At 41.8% G+C, this 22,754-nt stretch overlaps 1 protein-coding gene across 7 annotated transcripts in view; it reads left to right on the top strand.

Moving 5' to 3' along the window:
* Positions 1–22,754, top strand: part of EPB41L4B (erythrocyte membrane protein band 4.1 like 4B) — a 194,265-nt gene that overhangs the window by 101,445 nt on the left and 70,066 nt on the right. For 3 of the 7 annotated variants that reach the window (XM_071455149.1, XM_071455126.1, XM_071455107.1), the window contains exons 13-18: positions 532–562; positions 1,049–1,082; positions 2,049–2,116; positions 4,254–4,364; positions 5,108–5,173; positions 19,795–19,976. In XM_071455149.1, the coding sequence (XP_071311250.1) occupies positions 532–562; positions 1,049–1,082; positions 2,049–2,116; positions 4,254–4,364; positions 5,108–5,173; positions 19,795–19,976 (492 nt within the window). Of the gene's footprint in view, positions 1–531; positions 563–1,048; positions 1,083–2,048; positions 2,117–4,253; positions 4,365–5,107; positions 6,527–19,794; positions 19,977–22,754 lie in introns of those variants that run through there. The other 4 variants (XM_071455117.1, XM_071455132.1, XM_071455141.1 and 1 more) reach the window with 4 other exon arrangements.

The raw sequence follows: 22,754 nt of genomic DNA, 5'->3' as shown, positions 1-22,754 counted from the left end.
CCTGTCCAAGACAGAGGCCAAGACCTTATTCCTCAAGATTACTCTGTGCCTCCCAGGATTCCCAGCTGATGGGCTATTTTGGCTACCATTATTCCCTGCAGTAAGACACAGGCCATTGCCAGCTTTGTGAATACTCTGGTTTCTGTAAAATAGTGAAAATTTCTGCAAGGGGTAGTTTATGATTTCCAGTGGACTTGATGGTATTGCCATGGTACTCCAGTAAGATGAGGAAAAATTGTTCTGGTTGTGCAGAACATACTCTGCCAAAAGTCCTGTTGTGGCATTTGGGAAGAATATGCTTGTCTGCTGTCATCTCTAAAGGGCTTTCACTCTGGCAGGACCAGAGGGAGATTTGTGTCTGCCTCATACTTCATGATGTTGCACAGGATTACTAGAAAGCACTGGGTTGCACTTGAAATTCAGACACTTGTGTGCAAATATGTCTGTATAAGGATTCACTTTAGCCAACAAGAACTGCAAAATAGCTGATATTTCACTTGTCTTAAGATTTTGTGTTTATTTCTTTTTAAGCAAACAATCCTGTGAAAGCAGCACAACTGTGGTAAGTGACTGCCCAACTTTTTTTACCTCTCAGTTGCTGTTTTCAGGCTAAAAGGATTCTGAAGACAATGTCTGCTTTAGGATTTCTGCTGTAGAAACAGATTCTCTGGTGTGGGATGAATTGCTTTGGCATGTCTCATTATGCATCACCAGATTCTTCTTAGGGTCTGTCTGCTTCCATTGTTTAATCTATTTCTTTTATTATTTTTATATATGAAATCAGACCAAAGTAAAACATACTTCCTTTTTGCTAACTACTCTTATGCTACGTTATCAAGCATAATTTGTTCTTGTTTTTTAAATCTAAGGCACAGAAACAAGTTTTACACCACTCTTTCCCATGTTAACTGCTATGATGTATATCTTGAATAAAATAATGATGTCCTTAAGAATATGAATTTTACTTCTCTGTAGTACTTCCCTGAACTAAAAAACATTGTGATGTAGATGTATTGATTACATAAAAGCAAATTTTTTTCTCTCTTAGTGCTAAAAATACTCCGGAACTCCATAACTACCAGGTAAGAGCATACCAGTTACAGAGGAAAATGTGGTCATTTCCATATTTTATGGAAAATAAATATTTTTGCTCTTTATAGTTTGTACAGCTGTTTTGCTCCCCTTTCCTTACTCTGGAGTGAGATTTTATGATGGGTCAGAAATAAACAGCACCATATTGGGGTTAAGGAGTTTTCTCTTTTTTCCCCTGTGTTCTTGGATGCTCTGCAAGCTGAGTACACTCCATTTGCCATCCTCTTTCCCTTCCTTTTCTTTCTGTGCAAGTTAAAGCCTTTGGGACTGTGAATGTGATGGGCCCCAGGAGACTGCTCTGCGAGCAAGCTTTTGTCTAAACAGCCTCTCACAGCAGGTGATCGTGACAATTTCCAAGTTGCAATTACCTCCCTCATCACAACACTTACAGAGTTCCCTGCTGGTCAAATGCTTGTTGGGGTTTTTTTTATACACTCCAGGGAAAACATTACCTGGTTTTCATCTGTGCTGCTGACAGTCAGTAGGTACTGAGAAAAAGCAAGCTTCCAAACTCTGTATATGCATGAGAACTTAGTCTTAACACTTTTTATTAAAACTCTCACCAGTGATTTTGTTTTACTGTTTCTCTTCAAGATCTTGTGGATATAAGAAGGAAGTCCTGTCAGCAAAGACAGGAGACCTCCTGAAGCCTGCTCTTATAACCTTTCTTACTCTCCACCTTTGATCAAAGTTGACATTTTTTGATGGGCTTTCTATGAGAAGCACTGGATGTGCCAGGTTGCCTGTCAAACAGGAGAGCAATTTTCTTTGCATTGTCCCATGAGAGTGTCCTAATGAGCAGGCTCGGCACCAAGAGGCTTCACTATGTGCTCAATGACATGGGAGAAGGTCAGAAGCACTAGAGATTATAGGGTTCACCACGAAAATAAAAGTTAAAAGTTAATTGGGAGCTTTAATATGATTTCATTAACCAGGTTCAATGTTTCCATTTGCAGCCCCCGTATCATCCTAATATACATCCTGCTCAGCCACACTGGCATCCACACACACCTGTGAATGTAAGGTAAGCAATCTTCCCTTTGTGAAGAAAAGATGATTACTTCTTTCTTTATGGTACTTGATATGAAGCTTTGGTGGCCCTGTTGGGCAGTCCTCTGCACATGAAAAGCAAAAGTTAGAAGTGTGGGATATACAGACAGTATTAAATAACTTCAAAGCTTTGCTTTGGAATATGAATTTCTTTTTCTAGTTTATTTCTAATTCAAAATTCAAAAGAGAATGTTAGTGATCTCCTGTAGGGAATATGTTGGATAGGGAGCTTCTCTGTAGCTTAATTGCAAATCAATCGGTATTTGTTTGTATTTAATTTCCTAAGACAGAGGAGAAACTCATTTTAGTCTAAAGTTAATAATAATTATATTCTTGCAGTGGAGCACTGTTTTCATCTTTTGCAAAAATGTATATGAAAAAATGGCAAGTACATGGAGCAATTTATCAAGAACATTAGAGATAATGAGTAAAATTATAGCACTGAGTTTTTGAGAACCATTTCACAAAAGCATTCCTGCATGTGCTGTTGTCCTATCTTCTCGCATACTTTTTTCTCTGTAGCTAGTGATGAGAAACTTTGAGTGAAAAGAAATTTTGGAAGAAATTCAGTCCAATTAAAACCCACTTGGTGGAATGCACGGTGAAGGCATGCTCCTGCTGGTGGATATGTATCTATACGGGTACACATGATAAAAACCAGCCACTTCTTTATCCTAATGAAAAGTAACCTTTTTAGATGACTCAGGTTTTTAGACAAATAATTACTGTCTTCAGTGAAAAATACCAATACCCTAATTTTTGTTTCTCCTTATCTAACATTTATATTCTTACATCACAATAGGTAGACTTTGGTTTTAGTGTGGGCAGGCTCTGGGGATGAGGCCAAGTTTAAAATGGATGAAAAGACAATTTGGTGTGAGTTTGAGTCTGAGAATCCAGGAAAAGGGCAAGTACATGATTAGAAATAATAGGCAGAGAAGCAGACAGGCATTGTCATCTCAAAATTCCTAGTGCACAGCAGTAAAACAGATATTAAATTTGTGTTAGAAACAGGAGACTTGAAGTTGTGTAATGAACTTTGCCTGTATTTTAAGCTCAGGAGTCTTCCTGGTTTTAGGGTTTCTTTATCCAGTTTATTATGAGCTCTTTAAAATGTGCAATTTCACATTATGAAAGAGTGGCTGCCAAGAGAGCCTAATGATTTTATAAATCATTTGAGGTTTTGCTGAAATTTTTCTAAAGATTTTATCGCTTACGATACCAGTCCGTGACATTTTAAAGCCAAATAGTTCACCCTGGAGCAGAGTGATATTGAAATAAGCACAATAATGTATTGTAGAGTGTGTAGACAACCTCCCCCGTCAGCCCCTCCACTGCCTGGGCAAAGACTAAGGTCAGTGAAATCTGAACAATGGCTTTTTTATAGCAAGGCTTGTAAGCCTGGAAAAAAAACAACCCATACTTAAAAGCTCAGTCATAGAAGCTTGGTAGGAAAGGTGCTCAGAATTTTGGTCCCATTCAGGTAGAAGCATTTAAATGTGTGGTTAAAGTGGAAGTTTCAAGTTATTCTAACTTTGAGTCGAAGTGAAATAATTGGATAATTTAAAATCTTGACCAGCTTGATTTGAAAAAGCTTATTCCATTTGAATGCAGTCTTGAGATCACAACTACAGATGCATAAATTCTTTCTGCTGTGCATGAGAGTCTGGAATAGGCATGGGCTGAAATGAATTTAACTGTGTAATACATGTTATATATGGAGCTTTTGTTGAATGATTTTTGAAATAGTATGTGGAATTGTGTCTCAGTTTTCTTAGTAAAATTCTTTCACTGAAATTGTTTGCAGATTCTTTCAGTGAAATTGTTTGCAGCTAGCTTAATATTTAACCTTCTGAAAAAAAAAATCCAATTAACAGCTGTCATTATATAACTTTAGAAGATACCTAAAAAAAAAAAAAAAAAAAAGGTAAAATCTAAACCTTGCCTGTGTTTCTGCTACTATAAAAAAATCTTACCAGAATCATAGAATGTCTTGGGTTGGAAGAGACCTTAAAGATCATCTGGTTCCAACCCCCTGCCATGGCCAGGGACACCTTCCACTAGACCAGGTGGCCCAAAGCCCCATCCAACCTGGCTTTGAACACTTCCAGGAATGGAGCATCCACAGCTTCTCTGTGCAACCTGTTTCAGTGCCTCACCACCCTCACAGAAAAGAATTTCTTCCGTATATATAATAATTGCAGCTTCAATTTGGTAATAAGGTAATGTTAAATGTTGTGGTTTCCTACATAGTGTTCAAAATTGTTGTTTTATTTATTCCCCACTCCGCTGCAATGATTCAGGGGACACTATAGGAATGGTTGAAGTTAGTATCTCTAAGCAGCAATAAGTAATGAATAAATAAGGAAAAAGATATTTTCCTTGTAGTACTTTTGCAAGTCTCAGAGAATTACCTGTACTAACTGTAGACTGGGGGTGTTCTTAAGAAAATGCAACTCTATAAATTACAGGCTGCTTTAGTGTTAATTAACTGCACCAGTGCCAAAGGAATGGCAACAACTACAGAGCTATTTTCATTCATAATAGGATTGCCTTTCTTAACCCTTTGCACTTTAAGGATGTACTGTCATGAGCTCAGCGTTTTGCATGATATGTTTTATTTTACTTGTTCGTTGTACAAATTTAGTTTTCCTGTAGCCTCCTCTCCTTCCCCACCCCCCCTTTGGAATTCCAGAGCATTGATGCACTATGCTTGTCTGTAACATTGCAAACAGAGAGGGTTTTTAATGATTGAGCTCTGGTTGAAAGCCTTTTGAAATCAGCTAGAAGATTCCCAGTTGCTTCAGCAGCTTCAGCATCAGACCTATAGGTCTGTCCCCATTTCCTTGCCATGCTGTAGCTCCGTGTGCATGCCTAGCACTTGCAGGATGAGCTCATGTTTCTGTGTAGCACTCCTAAGTTGACTTCCATTCCTCACTAACCAATAACTGTGCAAATGGTACAGGCCACCCTATCATGATGACAGGCCCTATTGGAAACCCCCCACAAGTGGAGAGGACAGCAATTTACGGTATATCCAGGAACAGAACCAGAAGAATTTAGGAGGAGTCCAAAGCATGGTGTACCAAGATAAACTCATGACGACTCTCTGAAAAAGAGCCATCTTCATTTCACCTGCCACCTTAGACATCATTGCATTCCATGGTCCTTGTCTGTCTGCAGTATGTTCAAAGTGTATTGTGCATAAAGTGTGTGTCTTTGTATGTACATCCATCCTTGTTAAGTGTTTGTGGACATTCTTGGGAAAAGTGTTTTCCATATCTTTGTTAAAAAAAAAAAAAATCTTGAAAAACTTCTTTTGAATTCTGGTAAGAATTTTCAGTGCCCTAAGACCAGAAATATTTCTGGGGGTTTTCATTCTACCCTAGTTTCAAATCTGTGACCCTCTGCCTGGTGTTGAAGATCAGACATTTGTGCCTTAGTTACTTTTATTACCTTGTGTCTTTTGAGTCAAATTAATAGACTGAGATTTTTTTAGTGGCATGCAAATAGGAGATTGGAGGAAGGAAATAATTCATTCTGGCAATCAAATTGGCTTGTGGGCCACCAACAAAGGGAGCCTACTGAGGCAGTCATAGGTTTGGATGTTACTTGTTTCTAGTTTTTGTGTTCTGCAGAAGAAAATAGAGGTGCTTACCTAACTTTGAAAACAAGTATAGGGAAAGAACACTGTAATAAATTTCACAGACTATGTTGGTTTTTTGGGTTTTTTTTACTTCTTATATTGATAGCATTCCCCAAAACCATACCTGCTGCTATAAAGGCAAGAATGTTAAAAATGAGTCCTTGCTAAAAGGGTGCTGCTGTCATCTTATTTTTAATGTGATTATGGAAGTGAACTTTTAATTACATGAAACTACCTGCTGATAACTTTTCTCTGAGTGGGCTCAAAAACAGAACATATAATCAGTACATTAAAAAATGAGGACATTCCAGTGGAATAGATCTATTTTTCTAAAGTTAGACATTTGTGAAGTTGAATGTATATTTTGCAGACCTAGGACTTTGAATTGAACTGGCTGGTATTTTGATCACTTGCAGACTTTTTTGTTATCTTTAAACCAAAAATCACAGTGCCATCTTCACTCATGCATTTGTTTTAGCTAGGCCTTACATCTGTGGTCTCTCTGAAGTTGTTGGAATGAATGAATCTTCATTTGGGATGTTTTCAAAATGAAGTAGTTTTTAACTTGATTTTGATAAATACACATTTATAAATGGCTATAACAAATTTTTTCAGAGGAAATTTGGTAGTTTATAACTTTTTGTGAAATACATTTGTTTACAAATGCTATCTTTTATTATTTGTTTTGATCTTTCCTGTATGTGCTAAGTACAAATAAAAACATGTCAATCTTGTTGATCTGGTTATGATGCATTATTTATTTTTGAAAGATTTTGGGGGAGGGTGGGTAGATATGCTTGTACCTGGTTTCCCCTGTAGTTACTAATGCTGTGGTGGATCAATGTTTCCAGTACAATCTGTAGAGAGAGCAAGACAATACAGCAATTGTGCACTGAGATGTGAAAATGCCAGAGTAAGCCCAAGGTGTGTAATCACAGAGGCTGACTTTGGTTTCCCCAGACTAGTCTTCCTCTAGTTCAGCAGCATTTTATTTAAGAAAGGAAGAAAGAGAAACTTTGTTGGGGCCACTGGAACAAAAGTCTAGTTTAGCTGCTGCTCTGAAAGCATTCTGGAGGAGGATTTTTTGAATACTCACATTAAAGCGTGAGGCAATGGTGCTTTATTCTTTACACACCTACATTCATAATCCAGTGTCATTCTTGTCATATAACCTTGTCAGCTTCCATGTGCTTTGTTGCCAGTGTTCCACCTCATCCTGTGTTGCTGTGTGTGTGGTTTGGTTCGTTGCTGAAGGTGCACTGAGCAAGGGATCCGTTCCCTGACAGACTGCAAGGAAAGAGCTCAAGGCCCAGCTGGTCCTGTAAGTGTTAAAAAGCCTCAGGCACATTGGGGAAGAACAACCTGAGGGCCTTGTGTGCTCTGCAGTTTGTGTGTGTCGCCTCGAGGGAAGCACTTGTCATTCTGCTCCTCTGGAGAAGGAGCCCACACATTCTGCACTCCCTTTTCACTTGTTCATCCCTCACCCTCCCTGCTGCCTGCAGAAACCTGAGCCAGCCAAGTGCCGGAGCCATCAGCTAGGTAAGAAGAGATCAGTGTGTCTGTCCTTCCTTCCTCTAGCCATAGCTGGCTTCCTGTAGCAAATGGGCCAGGATGCAGTTGGGAAGAGGGAGCATATCTGCCCGATTCCTCTCTGAGCCCAGTACTGCTCTCACCTGTGCAGCTTCTACCACCCAAACAAAGGTAGATATGGGTGGTATCTGTCTGAACAGGGTAGTAGAAAAGAGTTGCTTTAAATATTAAAAAGCACATTGGTGGTTTTTTCCTAAAATTAGCACAGTTGTAACTCACAGCAGTTTGTTTTTAACAAGTCATAGAGGTCTTGTGATACTAAGATTACAATTTTTTGTTTGAAGCAGCACAAAATACTGCAGCTGAAACCAGATTTCATGTAGAGAGGGGAGACAGAAGAAAAGTTTGGAAAATGTTTGGTTAAGTCTGTTGTTAAACACAGCAGCAATTTTTATTTAAAATATTGGGAAAGTTCTGTCCAAAAAAATCAATACTACATCTTAATTTTGTGCTGCTTCAGGAATCCTCTGGTAGTTTATAGGCACAAACTCAATATAGGACCTTGATGGCCTGGTATGTGAGTGTTTATACACTGAATGACTGAATTACTTTACCTAGGAGTTCCTCATGAGGAAATGCTGCACAGTTTTTACCGAAAAGCATGTTACACAGTCATTCTAAGTCAACGCATTTTAAATGTGTTCTAAATATACAGAGGGAAGGTTGTTTGTTCTTTTTTTTAAAAAAGCCTTGAAGATTGCTAAAAGGAGGTAACACCTTAATCCAAATGAAACGTGTTCTCAGGGGTACCCATTGAATTGCATGTGCAAACTTTCTCCACCCTGTTCTGAAGTGTGTTTGTTGTCTGAAATATTTTTATGAATCCAGCATGCACTTAGAAGCTTCTCTAATTTGATTACAGGTCATAAACACTATCCTTGGATCAACTTGGGCGGGGATGGAGGGGAAGTCTGAGTATAGCAATAGGTCTTGCAGAAATTGCACTGATCTGAAGTCCAACATGGAATTGCTTCTTCCGTGTGCTGGAGAATTAATTGATACAACCTGGCTGAGGGTATCTTTTGATCATCTCTCTGCACGCCTTTCTCCTGTGCTTAATAAAGCTGGAAACCAGATCTTCCCTAGCAGGGCTCAGGCCTGGCTCTACACTCAGTGTATTTGGATTTGCAGAGGGATTGGCCTTGTAATAACCATAATCCCATGTCCTCTCCCGCAGGAACTACTGGGGGAATTGAAAAGCTGGTGACTCTGTGACACCACATCTGTAACACAAGCTGAAATATATCGCTTTTCAGCCCCAGCCAGGCCCTGGCATGCAAACTAATGACTAATATTGAATACTGAAATATGATACCTGAAATACAATACTGAAACTGTTGTCACTTTGAATATATTGTTTTAGTGTGGGCTTTTTCATCAAACTTTCATTTTCAGCTATTTTTCTCTAGTTGATGTGAGTCACAGGCAAAGTGAACAAAGGGATCGGGTTTTATAATGCATTTCTAAAGCTGGCAGTCAGGGGTTTGCATACTTAAAGGAAAGAATTAAGTCCTTCTGGACCCTGTTATCATTGAACCCATGGGCAAACTGACCAAGAGGAGGATTGTTTTCTCACGTTGTGGATGGCAACAAGGCATATATTATGGCCTGGTGCTGTAAAATGTCATTTTCTCTTCCTCTGAATGAGCGCTGCAGAAGATGTCTTTTCAGCTTGCAAGAGAAAGAGTGGCAGAGCTTGCAAGTAATTTTGAAAATGGAACTTTAGGTGCAGGCAAGGAATGATCTGGGGAACATCAAAGGCAGCAGGGGAAAAATGAAACCGAGTATATCACCTATTTCTCAGGCATCAGAGTTGGTGAGATGGGGCTCTCTCAGAGAGAGGAGACAGTTCAGCACTGCAATCATCTCTTCTGAGAGGAGAAATATTTTCAGTTTGTGTATCAAGCAGGCAGGCTTCTACCTGTTTCAAAGGAGAGAAGTTTTGATGGACATCCATCTAACCTGACACTCCAGTTCTCTGGAAAGAGTGTTGGCAATTAGAGGTTTTCCTATTACTCTGCAACAGAGAACCAAGGAGAACAGACTTGTAGGGCAAATGCTGTCATTGCAGCATTGCTAATGGTAGCTAAAGAGACTGCTGGTGCCAGAGCTGCTACAGACCAGTATTAATGGACATAAATTAGGAAATGTAATTTTTTAAATTGACCTCAGACTGTGTGTGTTGTGCTTTGAAAGGGCACTGATCCACCAGGACCCTGGCTTCTTTTGTTAAGACAGAAATTTCATGTGAACCTTGAGAGCCAGCTTGAACTAACAATATGCACCTTAACCAAACTTTTGCTGAATTGTGAGGATGGAGATTTTGAACTGGTTCAGAATAAATACTTTTTTTCCTATGTTACAGCCAAACTGCATATGCTTAGAAAATCACAATGATCTTATGCTGCTCCCAAATTTTAGTATCAAAGAGCCTGCAGGAAAATCAGTTCTCCTTCCCAGCAGGCACATAGAAGGATGCAGCTTTTGGAAAAAAAACAGTCCTAGTCAAATCAGATCAGAAAAAAACATGTAGAGAGGTGGGGCACACTTTTCTGTCTATCTCCTGCAGTACATGGCAAAGTAGTGTGTGGTGATCATGAAGGTGGTGTTTGGCTTTCCTTGCTTTCTACCTACTCTTGTACCTTGAAGTGACTGGCCAAAGAGTTTCCCTTTCTCAGTGTATGTGCTGTTGCTCTTGTTGCCACTGCATCACCAAAAGAAACCACAACAAACAAAAAACCTCAAAAAAACCCCAACAGATAATTCAGTTGGAGTTCTTCCATTGGTATGAATCATTTCCAGTAATAAAGCTACAGAGTAAATGCTGTTCTCAAGCACTTACTAATGACTGCTTCATGACTGTGCTTTAAAGCAAAACAACTTACTTTCACAGAGCTGATTTCACAAGTGTTAATCTGAATTTAATTGTGAAGTTCACGAGTCAGGCCTCCCTCTGCAGATATGAGTATCTTGCTATGGAAGGTACAACTTGCATATTGCTTTTAATTTATGCATGTAATATACTTTCAGTTTTTAACAGGAAGAAGAGATTTTTAAAAAACCAAAAACCTTTCTTTTCCATCCAGCTTTTCTAAAGATGATTTTTTTTCCCCTTCAGTTAGAATCTTGGCAGATTTGGCACATAGATTAGTGGAGATAGTAGTTCCACAGCCTGACCCAATGTTACTTCTTTGTTTTGTGTTATTTTGCATAGCAGCTTTCTATTGGCTGTGGGATATTCCTTTGGGTTTGGTGGCACCTTATCTTCTATGATCTGTTGCCTGTATCTGTTCAGAAGCAATCTAGTTTGTCACTAGCAGAAGAAGCATTTATGATGACTGCCTTAATCATCACGCCCTCTCAGAACTGAGGAATCTGCCAATTTAAAATTAAGATAAATGTTGAGCTGTGGCTATGGGAACCAGTGGAAGTGCCCCTAGGGTTCCGTTTTCAAACTGCCACCACAATTATATTTCCACCATGAACATGCTATCTTTGTAGTGTGCTTGATTTTTTTTTCCATTTTCATCTTTCTCTTTCTTTTCCTCTTCCCTTTCCTCTTCATTTTCCTTTCATAGCAGTAGTAGTATGACCTTTATCTTTAAAACTATCAAACAGCAAAATCTGCATCACACAAATGATGTTTTGGATTACACAAGAACAGATGTTTCATACAAGAACAGTTTGGAAAACCTCTAGTTGCTGGCTTACCAATGTCTTATGCTGATGGATTATAAAAAACACTATTTCTTTTTTTTAACTGAGGCAATGAGAAACATCATCTACTTTCTGAGTCACAACAAAAATGAAAGAATTAGCCACACCTAATTAGAAGTAGGAAGTACTGATCTAATGCAATTAAACTCCGGATAAGCAGCTAATTATTTATAAGTTACTTTTTCCTCCCTAAACCCATAACTCTCTGTGCTGGAGTTCTAATGACAGTAGCTTACCTGCCATTACCAATTTCTGCAATTTTGTCTTCCTTAGAGAAGTAGAAATACAAATCATTAGTGAATCTCCAGTGCTCTGTAAATTGTGTAATTGCACAGTAATGGACTCAGTACCTAAACAGATGTCAGAGTGGCTGTTTCCTTTCATCTCTAGGGGCCAAGGCCCTGAATATTAAGGCCTTGCTGGCAAGCAGCAGAGCCAGCATCACGGTGCCTTCCAGCTGAGTCTTTCTCATCAATAGGAATATAGGAGTCAAACAGGAAGGAAGAGCTCAGGAAAAAAATGGGTCAGGCAAACAAAAAGCTCAAGTAGAGGGTTTAGGAGAAGCAGAGTTTTACAGTGTTATGTGCAAAAGAAAGGAACTAGAAAATGAAAAGCAATGGATTCTGCTAGAAACTGAGAATGGTGAAGAGGAATGAAAGCAGCAAGGGAGCTTTGTGATTTCAGCACCTGTGTCTTCAGTACCTGGGGCTTTCTGAATCAGTAGTAAGGCTGATTTGAAGCAAACTTCAAGGAACTTGAATGTAAAATTGGATGCTGCTTCTGTATCAAAATTTCAAGCCCAGGAGGCCTTTGTTTGTTATTACTCATTTTCAGTTTCAATGGTTACATATAATGTTTGTGTCTCATTCTCTATTTCTGATTTAAAAGAAAAAAACAACTGTGAAAATGGCTTTAAAGGTAAAACGACCAGTTTCCTGCTGTAAGTTGGATGAGTTGCCCAAGTATTGAAGTGAGAACCTGCCCAGAGATAGTGCAGAGGTTGCAAGTATGTAATTAAGAGAGGTCTTGCTGTGCTGAGTGATTGATTTTGTACTACTTTTACCTGTTAATACTGTGTTTGTGTTTTAAAAAGGGCAAAAATCTATAACCTAAAAAGAAGTCATTTGTGTAGCAATGGAGTCGGTTGTGTTCATGCTGGACTTTAAAGTTATGGCAAATTACTGAAAATTCACAAGACAGTATATTTTTTGTAAAGCATTAGCACACTTCAGAATCGGAATAGTTTAGAAGCATGAAAATTAAACAGTTTGGTTAATTTCTTTTAAAACAAGTTTTTTTCCCAAGGAATTTCAGCTTAGTAAGGATGGAGACAGAAAGGAGATTTTGTAAGATGGGAGCATATTGTTAAGGAAAGATAAATCCAGTGGATTGGCTTCAAGGCTAAAGGGATTACACCTTTCTAATCTGCCAGATGCAAGGCTGCTGTAGTTCCTGGCTTCACTGCCCAGGATGAGATGCTGAGCATTCCTTCCAGAGATGTAAATGCTCACTGAGCACCCACTCAGCCAGGCTTGCTGAGGAGCAGAGGAGGAGAAGGGCAGTACCTTGAGCAGCACCTGCATACACAAACAGCAGCTCCCAAATGTGGGGCAGCACAGAGCGCTCCATCCTCAATGCAAACAGAAAATAGGACTACAGTTGAGAAGATGCCCTGGACTGTGATGATCAGAGCTTGACCAACCAAGCTGACTGACCAGCAGCTTGCTTGCATCGGGCTGGTCACTTTTCTCCCGTGCATCCTGAATTAAATTCATCCTGCACATGAATTCACCTCTTTCCTTTCTCTTGTCTCCTTGCAGGCACCCCTGCTTTTTCCTTGCATTGCTTCCTGGTTTTGCTAAGTCCATACTCAAATGTCCCAAGGCTTCCAAGGTAGTTTGGACCTTACACAGAGTTACTGATAGAGTTTCTTAGCCAGTGCTGGCCTTGCATGGTTTTTCTCACCCAAGAGACCCTGATACTCCTCCTTCAGAGCTCTGTGATGTTTGGCCATTGCTCATGCATCCCTGCCATAAGTACCTGTGAATTCCAGCAATCCTTCTGGGCATGCTCTATAGCATTTTTTGGCTGCTTCTGCCTTAACCTTAATGTCCAGCAACTTCTGTCGCATCCTGTGATTTCTTGTGTTCTCCTCTCCTAGCTAAGCCTCAGGCCTGTGCCTGCTCTCTGCACCCTTTGGCAGCAGTGTGATACTGAGCACAGTGGAGATGAGACAGGGATGTGCTTAGCTCACAGGACCTGAGTTATTTCATGAGATAAGTGGTGGGAAAAGTTGCACCATGGCTAGCAATCTGAGATCAGCTGCAGGCTACCTCAGAGGCCACAGCTTCTTGCTTGGCTTTACTCCTGTTTTAACCTGAGCTAGTTTGCTTGGATTAGCCACCCCAACTTGTTTTATTTCTTAAGGACAAGGAAATTTGCCTTTGCCTCTGTCTAAAAGGGGAAGGCAGCAGACTTGAGGGAGGATCTGTTGGTCTTAGAAAATTTCATGTCTGCTTTTCAGAGTTTTCTCATCTACAAGGACATCTGGGACAATGAATTTTTTTTTGACAGGTGATTAAATATCATTAGCTATTGTTAGTGTTAATTAAAAGCCTTTGTAAATGAAGAAAAGCACGCTTAGTTCCCCAGTGGGCATATTTTGCATGACAGTTTTGCAAGACTGTATTTTTTTAATGATCTTTATGCAGATAAAGTGAAATCTATGAGGACAATGTCTTTATCGAGTCAAGATTTGTTCCTTGGTATTTTATTAGAACATGCTTTGCTGCGGGCTTTATTTTGGTGAAGAATTCCAGATTAGTCTTGCTTCAAAACTTAGTTCAGCATCTTGTGTCCTACAGCAGGCTTCTGTCACCATTTATTAATATATTTTTTCCCTATTATAATTTTCTCTTTAATTTCAAAGTTGTCTGGGAGCAGGCTGCTGGCTGCCTGCTCTGCTTTCTGAGGTGTCCCTAGGATTGGATGAGGACTGTGGAACATCCCTGGCATCAGGGAAAGAAATCTGCAACACAATTTTCCATGCCTTCCCTGAAGGAAGCAAATGGGCCAGCTGTGATGTTCTGGTGTCAGAGCAGAGCAAGGCAGTGTAACCACAACGTTAACTTTAGTTACACTTCACACAGCTCAGGAAGCCAATTCTGGCCAGCAAAGAGATCTTGGTTACATAGTGCAGGAAGAAAAAACAACATAGGTTTGGTTTTAGTGATCCCAGTTTTCCTTTACTTAGGAATAGTCATTGCTTTTATATGTCCCAGTCCTTGGCTGCAAAATGAAAGTTCACCCTCTCTCCTGTTATTGCAGTCATCCTGCTGTGGTCTATGTTCCCTTCTCATGTAATGCTGGGTCAAGTCTTTTGCTTCAGTCCAATAGCCCTGGCTATTAAGTGATATCCACACGCCTTCTTCCTATCCCCTCATTTCCTCTTCTTTCCTCTCCACAGGGGCATTTTCAGAGAATGCAAAATTCCTTCTCTCTCTGTGCCACTTGCCATGCTTTAGCAAAACAAGTGGTATGTGAGACTCTAAGCATGATTAAAGGAAGTTTAGCTAACAGTTCATTGTAGTTTATTTGGTTGGGATTTTTTAACTGCTTTTGAAGCATGGGCAATTAACCCAGAGTCTACCCTCCATCTTCCCAGTACAGGGAGATACTAAACCCAAAAATGAATGTTTGGCTTTGCATAGCTGTTAAGTTTCCTCCCCCTGGCTGCCACACTGAAATTTCACACACAGTGGCTGCTTCCATTACATACACATTAATACACATATACGTTAACAGGCACTGCAACACTTCCCCTGGCTGCCATTTGGGAGCACATCTAAAGCCCATTTTGATGTTGGAGAAGGCATTGTAATGCTACGGCGATGGGTGATACATCTCCCAGCACATTCAGTACAACGCCGGCAGTGGGAATTTTTGCTGCCAAAACCTGTGCAAATCACCACCAGGCTTGCTCCGAGCTACAGATGGGGGAGGACTGAGAGCAGTTCTGAAGATGTTTGTGGAAAGTTTGAGGATTTTTAAATACTGGAAAATTGCAGTGGTTTGGTGCAGGAGGAATGTTCAAAGCAAATAGAGGTGGGTGTGGAAATTGTTGAAGGTTATTTATCACAACCAGACCTAGAAGCCTGGGATTTTCTTAAACCACTGTTCAGCTGTGGTAGGGAAGGTCTGAACTCTTAGAGTCATCCACAAGGCATGATAGTTTGAGCCTGCTTTCTGCTATTTCCCCTCCAACCTCCCCATGGAGAGGAGAGAAGAAAACCCCACCATTTGCTCTCCAAGTGTAACTTCAGACAGGTGGAAGATGGCTAGAGGAAGAGTGGGGAAAGAGGGTGCAGGAGTAAGCCTGCTCTGGGACACAGGTGCAAGGTGTTTCTGCAGGGCTACACAATTACGTTCTAGAGGAGACTGAGGCTGGTAGCTGGGAGGATGGCATGGAAAGGCAATTATGTTTTTTAAAAAACCCCTTGTCACTCATGGGTTACCCCAAAATGGGAGTCCTTGCATACCGGGCCTGTCATGGATGAGAGAAAAGTCCTGATCAGGTATTGATCTTAGCACATCAGAAGGATTAGGGCACAGCTCAGGAAGAATGTTTGCGTGGTTTGGTAGGAGTAATGTGTCACAGCTGAGGCTGTGGGGCTGGAAACCTGGTCAGTTTAGGAAAGGACCTGATATTCTTGAACATCACATGTTGAACATGAGTCAACAATCCCAGACTATATTAAAAAATGTCATGTTCCAGTGTATAAATGGGAGTAGATCCTGTAGGACATGGGAAGCAACCCTTCCTCTTTGAAACATGTTTGCAAGGCCTCAGCTGGAATGGGGTGTCCAGTTCTTAGCACCACATGTTGGAAGCAGAGCAGGGGGCAGCTGGGTGGACAAGGATGGAGCTGTATATAATGTGCAGCCTGTGAGGGGCAACTGAGGAATTCAGAGCTCTACAGATCCTGAGGGGATGAGGGGAGGTGTAAAGGGCCATTTTCAAAAACACAGGCTTCTGTGGTAAGAAATAAACCTCTTACTGTGTCTGTGATGGATGGGAGATAAAATAGTGGCTTAAATTGCAGTAAAGGAGACAGAATAAACAAAGAAATAAGTGTAGACATGCTGAGACACTGAAATTGATTGCACAGGAGGGTCATGGAGTCTCTGCTAGTGAAGGTGTTGGAGGTTCAGTTCAGTTAACATAGGCCCACATACTTTGGTTTTGAAGGCCTTCAAAAACTTTTCTGTTCCTTATTTTCCTATGTCCTCTTAACACTATTGTTGTGTGTGTGGATTCTATACTAGAGATATAGTTTGGTAAAGAGTAGGTAACTGCAGCACATGAAATCTAAGAATGTCAACTGAAAACAGCTTTTTGGGTAAAGTGTCAGGAGAGTAAAACTGAGACAGAGGACTAGTAATGTAAATGAAAACTGTGAAATAGAAAAGGAAGTTAGTAGATATGTTATTTGCCTTGTTCCTCAATGTGCTGCCTTTTTGGCCAGAAGGAAGTAATTAATGTGAATTTGAGGCTAAAGGCAGCACTAACCTTCTTGTGAACACTGAGTGGCCTTTTTGAAGGTTCAGCCTGCAGAAACGGAATCCTCAGGAGTGCTTTTTCCTGACTGAGGGACAAAGAAGAAAGGTTTGCTTCCTTTGCACACTTGCCTGTAGGGCCCTGCCTCATTTTCCTTGAAGGACAGGAGCTGTCTGTATAGCAAACAGCTGAAGCTTGTTGAGAAAGCCACACAAGTAAATAACAGCAGAGAAAGAGGAAATCTGCAGGACAGACAATTGATGTCTAAAAAGTAAACCAAAGGTATGACATTGGCATACTAGGATAGCCAGAAGGCAGGTGCAAGAGAAAGGATGAAAACTACTACCTGTCCACATAATGCCCATAGTCTGAAAGCATTAGTTAATGTCTGGGGAGCAAGTATCAATTCCTGGAGGTCAGGACTATGAACACTTTAGCATATGGTTAAAAAGTTGGTTCACTGAAAGTAGTGATTTATTTACATCCATAGACTGGGAAAGACACATGAGCATGTTTTCTATTCAGGTAAGCCAGATAGAAGCAACGCATAGAAAGTAAAGTTAGCAACAAAAGGATGCATTGAGTGGAAAAGTGTTAAGTCTCTATATTTAAGACAGTGGAAGAAAAGTGAAAAATGTGATATGAGATAATAATAATGATGTCATCTTGTAGAAAATACAGTAAGATACCTAATATCCCCCTAAAATATAAATGAGTATATAGAAAAGGGATTTAGACTACTTATGATATTTTTGTTTGGGTACTGTCAGCTTTTTTAGTTGGTAGGCTCTGGGGCTGCTGCAAGGCCTGTTGTTTCTGATTGTCCAGTAACTCCTTGGTCGTGAGGGTGTCTGTACCACTCCCCAGCCTCATATGCATCGGACGTGCAAGAGTTGGCTGACCCTGAGATAAGCTTGCCTTGCCATCTTCAGTTGCTGTCAGCCCTGGAAGAGTGCAGATGACCACGCTTTTACATGGCCGGCAGTTTGAACGTGGGATTTCACGTCGGAGAGCGCTGCCTGGGTAGTGACACCCTGTCTGCAGCTTTGTGACCTGCTGTGCTCAAGGATTTCAGTGCATAGCTGAACATCAGCTTTGCTGGGCTAGCTCTTTACTTCTTTGATGTAATGCTCTCCCTGCACTTTACATTTTACACGTTACTCTCCTCTCTGGACAGTCAAGTAATACATCTAGAGGATTTGGTGCACATTTGCCCTTGTGCCAGAGGTCAATTCAGTTGGCTTGTTTAGTGTTTAGCTCCTTCTCATTTCAGAATGGAAGATACCTTGGGACCATAGCAGTATGACGAGTCAGTGTAAGGAATTGGTGTGATTAATTTTGAAAAGACCAATTGAAAATCTGCTAAACCAACCTGCCAGTGGGTGAAATGAAACTCCCTACATGTAGGACTTTGTGTCCTGAAAAAAAATGAATCAGATGGAAAAAAAAAGATGTGCTGAGGCTCCATCCCTAAACTCATTTCCCAACAGGGTTTTAACCATGTGAACAAAACCACCTATCCTCTCAGTCAAAAAATGACACGCCAATCCAAGGCCCTTGAAGGGAAAGTGCAGGAGAGCTGCTACAATTAGTGTGCAATCTCATTAGCCTGTACCATTTTCCCCCTTTAGGCACTTGCTTGATTTGATTATAGCGGTAAAGATATAGTGCAGTTTGAAAAGACAGACCAGTCCTGCATTATTTGAGCTCACAAAAGCTGTTCCCTGTGTATCAGACACCTATTTCTATTGTTTCCTTAAGGCAAAAAAGCCATCAGAAGTGCCTTTATTGGCAGTGGTTGCTTCATGCTGGGAACCTGCCAAGATTAATATACACAACATTCCCCTCCCTGCCTCCTGCTTTCAAAAAGTAACCAGCATAAAAGTATTATTCAATTAGTACCCAGTCAGAAACCTCATGTTGTCTGAAGTTGTTACTAAGAAGACAGTGGTTATTAATGATGTACCAAGCTGCGTGTTTCAGTAGAACTTTGGAAATTATACAGATGTGTTTATTTACCAGATGACTGGTTAATTTTGCTCTGAATCACTAAGTAATCTGCAGAAAACATATGTAGCAAGTATCTTAGGTATAATTTATTCATTGTTCCTATAATTATTCGGTTTGCCTTAATTCAAGTTGTCAGGTTTTTTGGCTGCTGTTATTAATAAAAGCAAACTGAAAACCCATGCAGCTGAAGATATAATTTCTTTAGCATATTTCAAATAGGCAGGGATTCATCTTTTGTTGAAATGGATTGATTTACTGCAACTACTGTCTAATTCACTACTATAGAATAAGTTAAAACCTTATAAAAATTTTAAGCACTCCTCTAGGAAAGCACATTCAAATCGTTTGCAATATCTATGTAGAATTATCTCAATCTTTTTTGGTTGCTGGAATGGAGAGAAAATATCACTTCTAGAAATACATCGTAATTTCAAACAATAAACTGAAACAGTATCAGTTAAGGCTAATGAAGAAAAGCAGCACTGTAATTTGTCATCTTTCAGTTAGAGATGATGACTTAAAATGTCAATGTGTCCCTGTTTGCCAGCTATTGCAGATTGATGATAGTTAATCTCCTAACTAAACACATGCAAAACCCCCCGCCAAGACCCAAACTAGTTATATCAGCACTGGTCCAATTCCTTTTTGACCAAGTGCTATTTTGTGTGTTGTTATCTGTAAATTGTTTTATTTCTCAATTTTTTCCCTAAGTCAGAATTTTTTTTATATAGCTATTTTGCATCATAAATTTAGAGACCTGAACATTCTCATGAATGTAGTTTTACTCTGAGACTGTTCCTTGGTCTGGTCTTCGGACAATTTCACTTTAAAAGAGTTACTGTTTTCTGCTTGATGACTTTCCTTTCCCAGGAAAGATTCTAGCAGAGATTATGTACTGTGTAAAATCAAAAATAGTTCTGATCTTAAAGTCATACAAACAAGCAGAGGCATCCTTTTTTCTCATCACGAAAATCTTGTGGAGATAGAAAACCGTAAAGATTTGTGATGAAAAAATACTTTATTTACAAAAATGCTGTGCAATTTTTCCCAAGAAAGTTTTCACTCTGTCTCTCCAAAAGTACAATTGGTGCTACTGTTTACTGCTCTAATTTGAACTGGATTTATTTTGTAGCTATCCGTTGAACAACAGCGATCTGCATCCGTTCAACATTGAGGAGAATGGTGGAACTCCATACACCACAAAAATGGCTGCAAGGCACCACCACCACCATCGGCATCACCACCACCACGCCAATTACGGTGCCCTTGCTCCCGAAACCAAGGACATTGTTTCTGCAGTTCCAAATCCAACCAGTAAGTCCACTGCAGTAATTGTTATTTCAGTGATGTGCTGCTTTCAGATTTGTCTCGGGCAAGGAGGCAAAGGAAAGGAAAACAGTGTGCATTTCACTTTTCCTCCTTGAAGAATGTGCTTCCTGTTATTATTTGCTAGCTTTGTAGCATGTGCAAATGAGACAAGATTTGCAATTTCCTTGGTTTGCTGCAGGGTTGTGGGATTTGGTGTTAGTTGGGTGTTCCATAGCTGAACAAATACCCCATTAGTCACAGATACTGACTCTCTAACCACTTTTTGGCACAGGCTCCTTTTTCATTGTTACTATTTGTTTGTATAGTTTCACAAACCTACCCTCATCTGCTATTGTCTTTTGCTGATCGGTCCAGCTGGCCCTCAGCCCTCATTGTTTGGATCTTGTTTTCATGTCTGGGCACAGGCAGCAGAAATTTTGGAGCCCTGGACATACCGCATCTTGCTCTTAGTTTCGGTAATCGGAATAATTGCAAGCTTTAGCAACCAAGACTGGAATATTTTTGCTTCCTTAGTGGAGAAATTCTTGGCCTGTAGAAAGCAACGAGTAGAGAAGTCTATCCATTCCTGATGCAGTCTGGGGGAGTTTGGGTGGAAGACTCTGCTACTGAACGTGTACAGGCATTTTTAAGGGTATGGAGCTTGGCCAAATATTTTACACAGGAACTGGAAGAGAAACATTCCTGTCATTGAGCATTGCTCTCCAGATTTACAATCTCTGCACTCTGTAGTGTGTCAGATGCTGAAGCTGTGTAAGAATGGCAGATGATGGGCAAAACAAAATATGATCTATTATATTCCTTGTCTCTAGGAAATGATGAGTTCTTCCCTTGCCCAGTTTTTGCCTTCATAACTGTAAATAACCCTGAGATATCTATCCATTATGGAATCGTTCACCCTGGTCAGTTAATCTGATAACTTTCAAATTCCTGAAACCAGGGTCTTGGACTGTACTGGGTGACCCTGACTGTAAACTGTCCCACCTTAGCAGTATCGCATAGGCACCTATCTGGACAGGCACTTTAACCAGACTCTGTTTCAGAAGATCAGAAACATTTTCTTTCATTTTCTTTCCCCAAGAGAGTGCGATAGTTTTGAGGTATTTGCATCTCGGCCCTGCTGTGCAGCCACCGGCACCCCTCAGGAGGGGAGTGCGGGCTGTGCCGGTGTGGGGCTGTCCCGGCTGGCCCTGTGCGGGCTGTGCCGGTGTGGGGCTGTCCCGGCTGGCCCTGTGCGGGCTGTGCCGGTGTGGGGCTGCCCCGGCCCTGGGTGGGCTGTGCCGGTGTGGGGCTGTCCCGGCCCTGGGTGGGCTGTGCCGGTGTGGGGCTGTCCCGGCCCTGGGTGGGCTGTGCCGGTGTGGGGCTGTCCCGGCCCTTTGCGGGCTGTGCCGGTGTGGGGCTGCCTCGGCCTTGTGCGGGCTGTGCCGGTGTGGGGCTGTCCCGGCCCTTTGCGGGCTGTGCCGGTGTGGGGCTGCCTCGGCCTTGTGCGGGCTGTGCCGGTGTGGGGCAGCCCCGCCCTTTGCGGGCTGTGCCGGTGTGGGGCTGCCCCGGCCGGCCCTGCCCGGGCTGGGCCTCGGCCCGGCACCCCCAGGGCCGCCCCGCACGCCGGGCTGAGCGCTGGGGGGATGCTGGCACGGCTGTGCTGGAAAACCTCTCCTGGCTGTCAGCCTGGCACCGTGGGAGGCGGTGACCTTTCTGGGGGGTGTGCCAGCCCATATTTTCCTTTCCCAAATTAGAGCTGAAGCATGCCAGGAAATTCATTCAGAGCCAGCTATGCTGCTGCCGATTGTCCCGACCCAGAAGGCACTGCCGGCCCTGCTTCCCGCGGCCCCCTCCTCGGGGCTCCCATCCAGGCCACAGCTCCGTGTCAGACTCCCCTCCCGGTGCCCCAGTTCAGTCCCCGCAGTGCTGCTGGTCTCCAGCCCCCCACCACCCTGCCGTGGGCCCATCTGCGGGACAGGGGGTAATGAAAGAAACAGCAAAAACCACATGGTACAGGGTGTTTATTCCAGCACTCTGTCTCCTCTCAGGTCACACAGCTCTCCTGCTTCTCCTTATTGCAGAAACAACCTTAGGAAGAACCTAGAAGAGCACAAGGGCAAACATCAGGAGCAGTTCTCTTTGTGCTCAGAGAGATGAAACTGGGGCCTGGGAGGCTCCATGTCCTGCCCCAGACATGAGAAGAGTGAGCCCTCTCCCCCAGACTGACCCTGGTGGTGGGGAACAGCATCCTTGGCCTGTCTGGCAGCTGCCATGCTCTGACAGGGACTTCAGAAGCCAAGGCGTGTATGACACTTGTTGGTGGAGACAGATCCACCTTTCTCTTCACTTGGTCCGCTGAACAATGCTCCACACTATTTGGTGCAGAAGAAGAGAATCAGTGCTGGTTCTTGCCTAATGCCAGTTGCACCAAATGCCAATTCCCAATTTCTCTAAGGGAGTGGAAAGGGATGGGACACCTCCAGGGGGAGGCTGTGGTGCAGCTGTGCTGACTGCTCCCAGCTGAGCTGTTTAGGCAGCTGTGCATGCAGTGTGCTGAGTGTCTTTGTGCTGCTGTGCTGCCCCACTGCAACCCATTGCTGATCCTCTGTGGCACCTGTGCATTCGGCTGGAGGTGCAAAGCTGATTTCCCTTGAGAAGCCAGTTCATGGTTATATCTGGCATGTTCATGCTGTGAGAGCAGTGGCAGTTTGGGTAGAAGCACTTCACTTAAAACAGAATCTGACTTAATAATTTGCAGCTTGGGGTGATGGGTTTAAGTGCCTT

The sequence above is a fragment of the Agelaius tricolor genome, unplaced genomic scaffold (genome assembly GCF_023055355.1).
Source record: "Agelaius tricolor isolate 1412-34295 unplaced genomic scaffold, bAgeTri1.0.p SCAF_2, whole genome shotgun sequence".
NCBI lineage: Eukaryota > Metazoa > Chordata > Aves > Passeriformes > Icteridae > Agelaius > Agelaius tricolor.
Note: the sequence above shows the minus strand (reverse complement) of the source record. Positions and strands in the feature narration are given on the sequence as shown.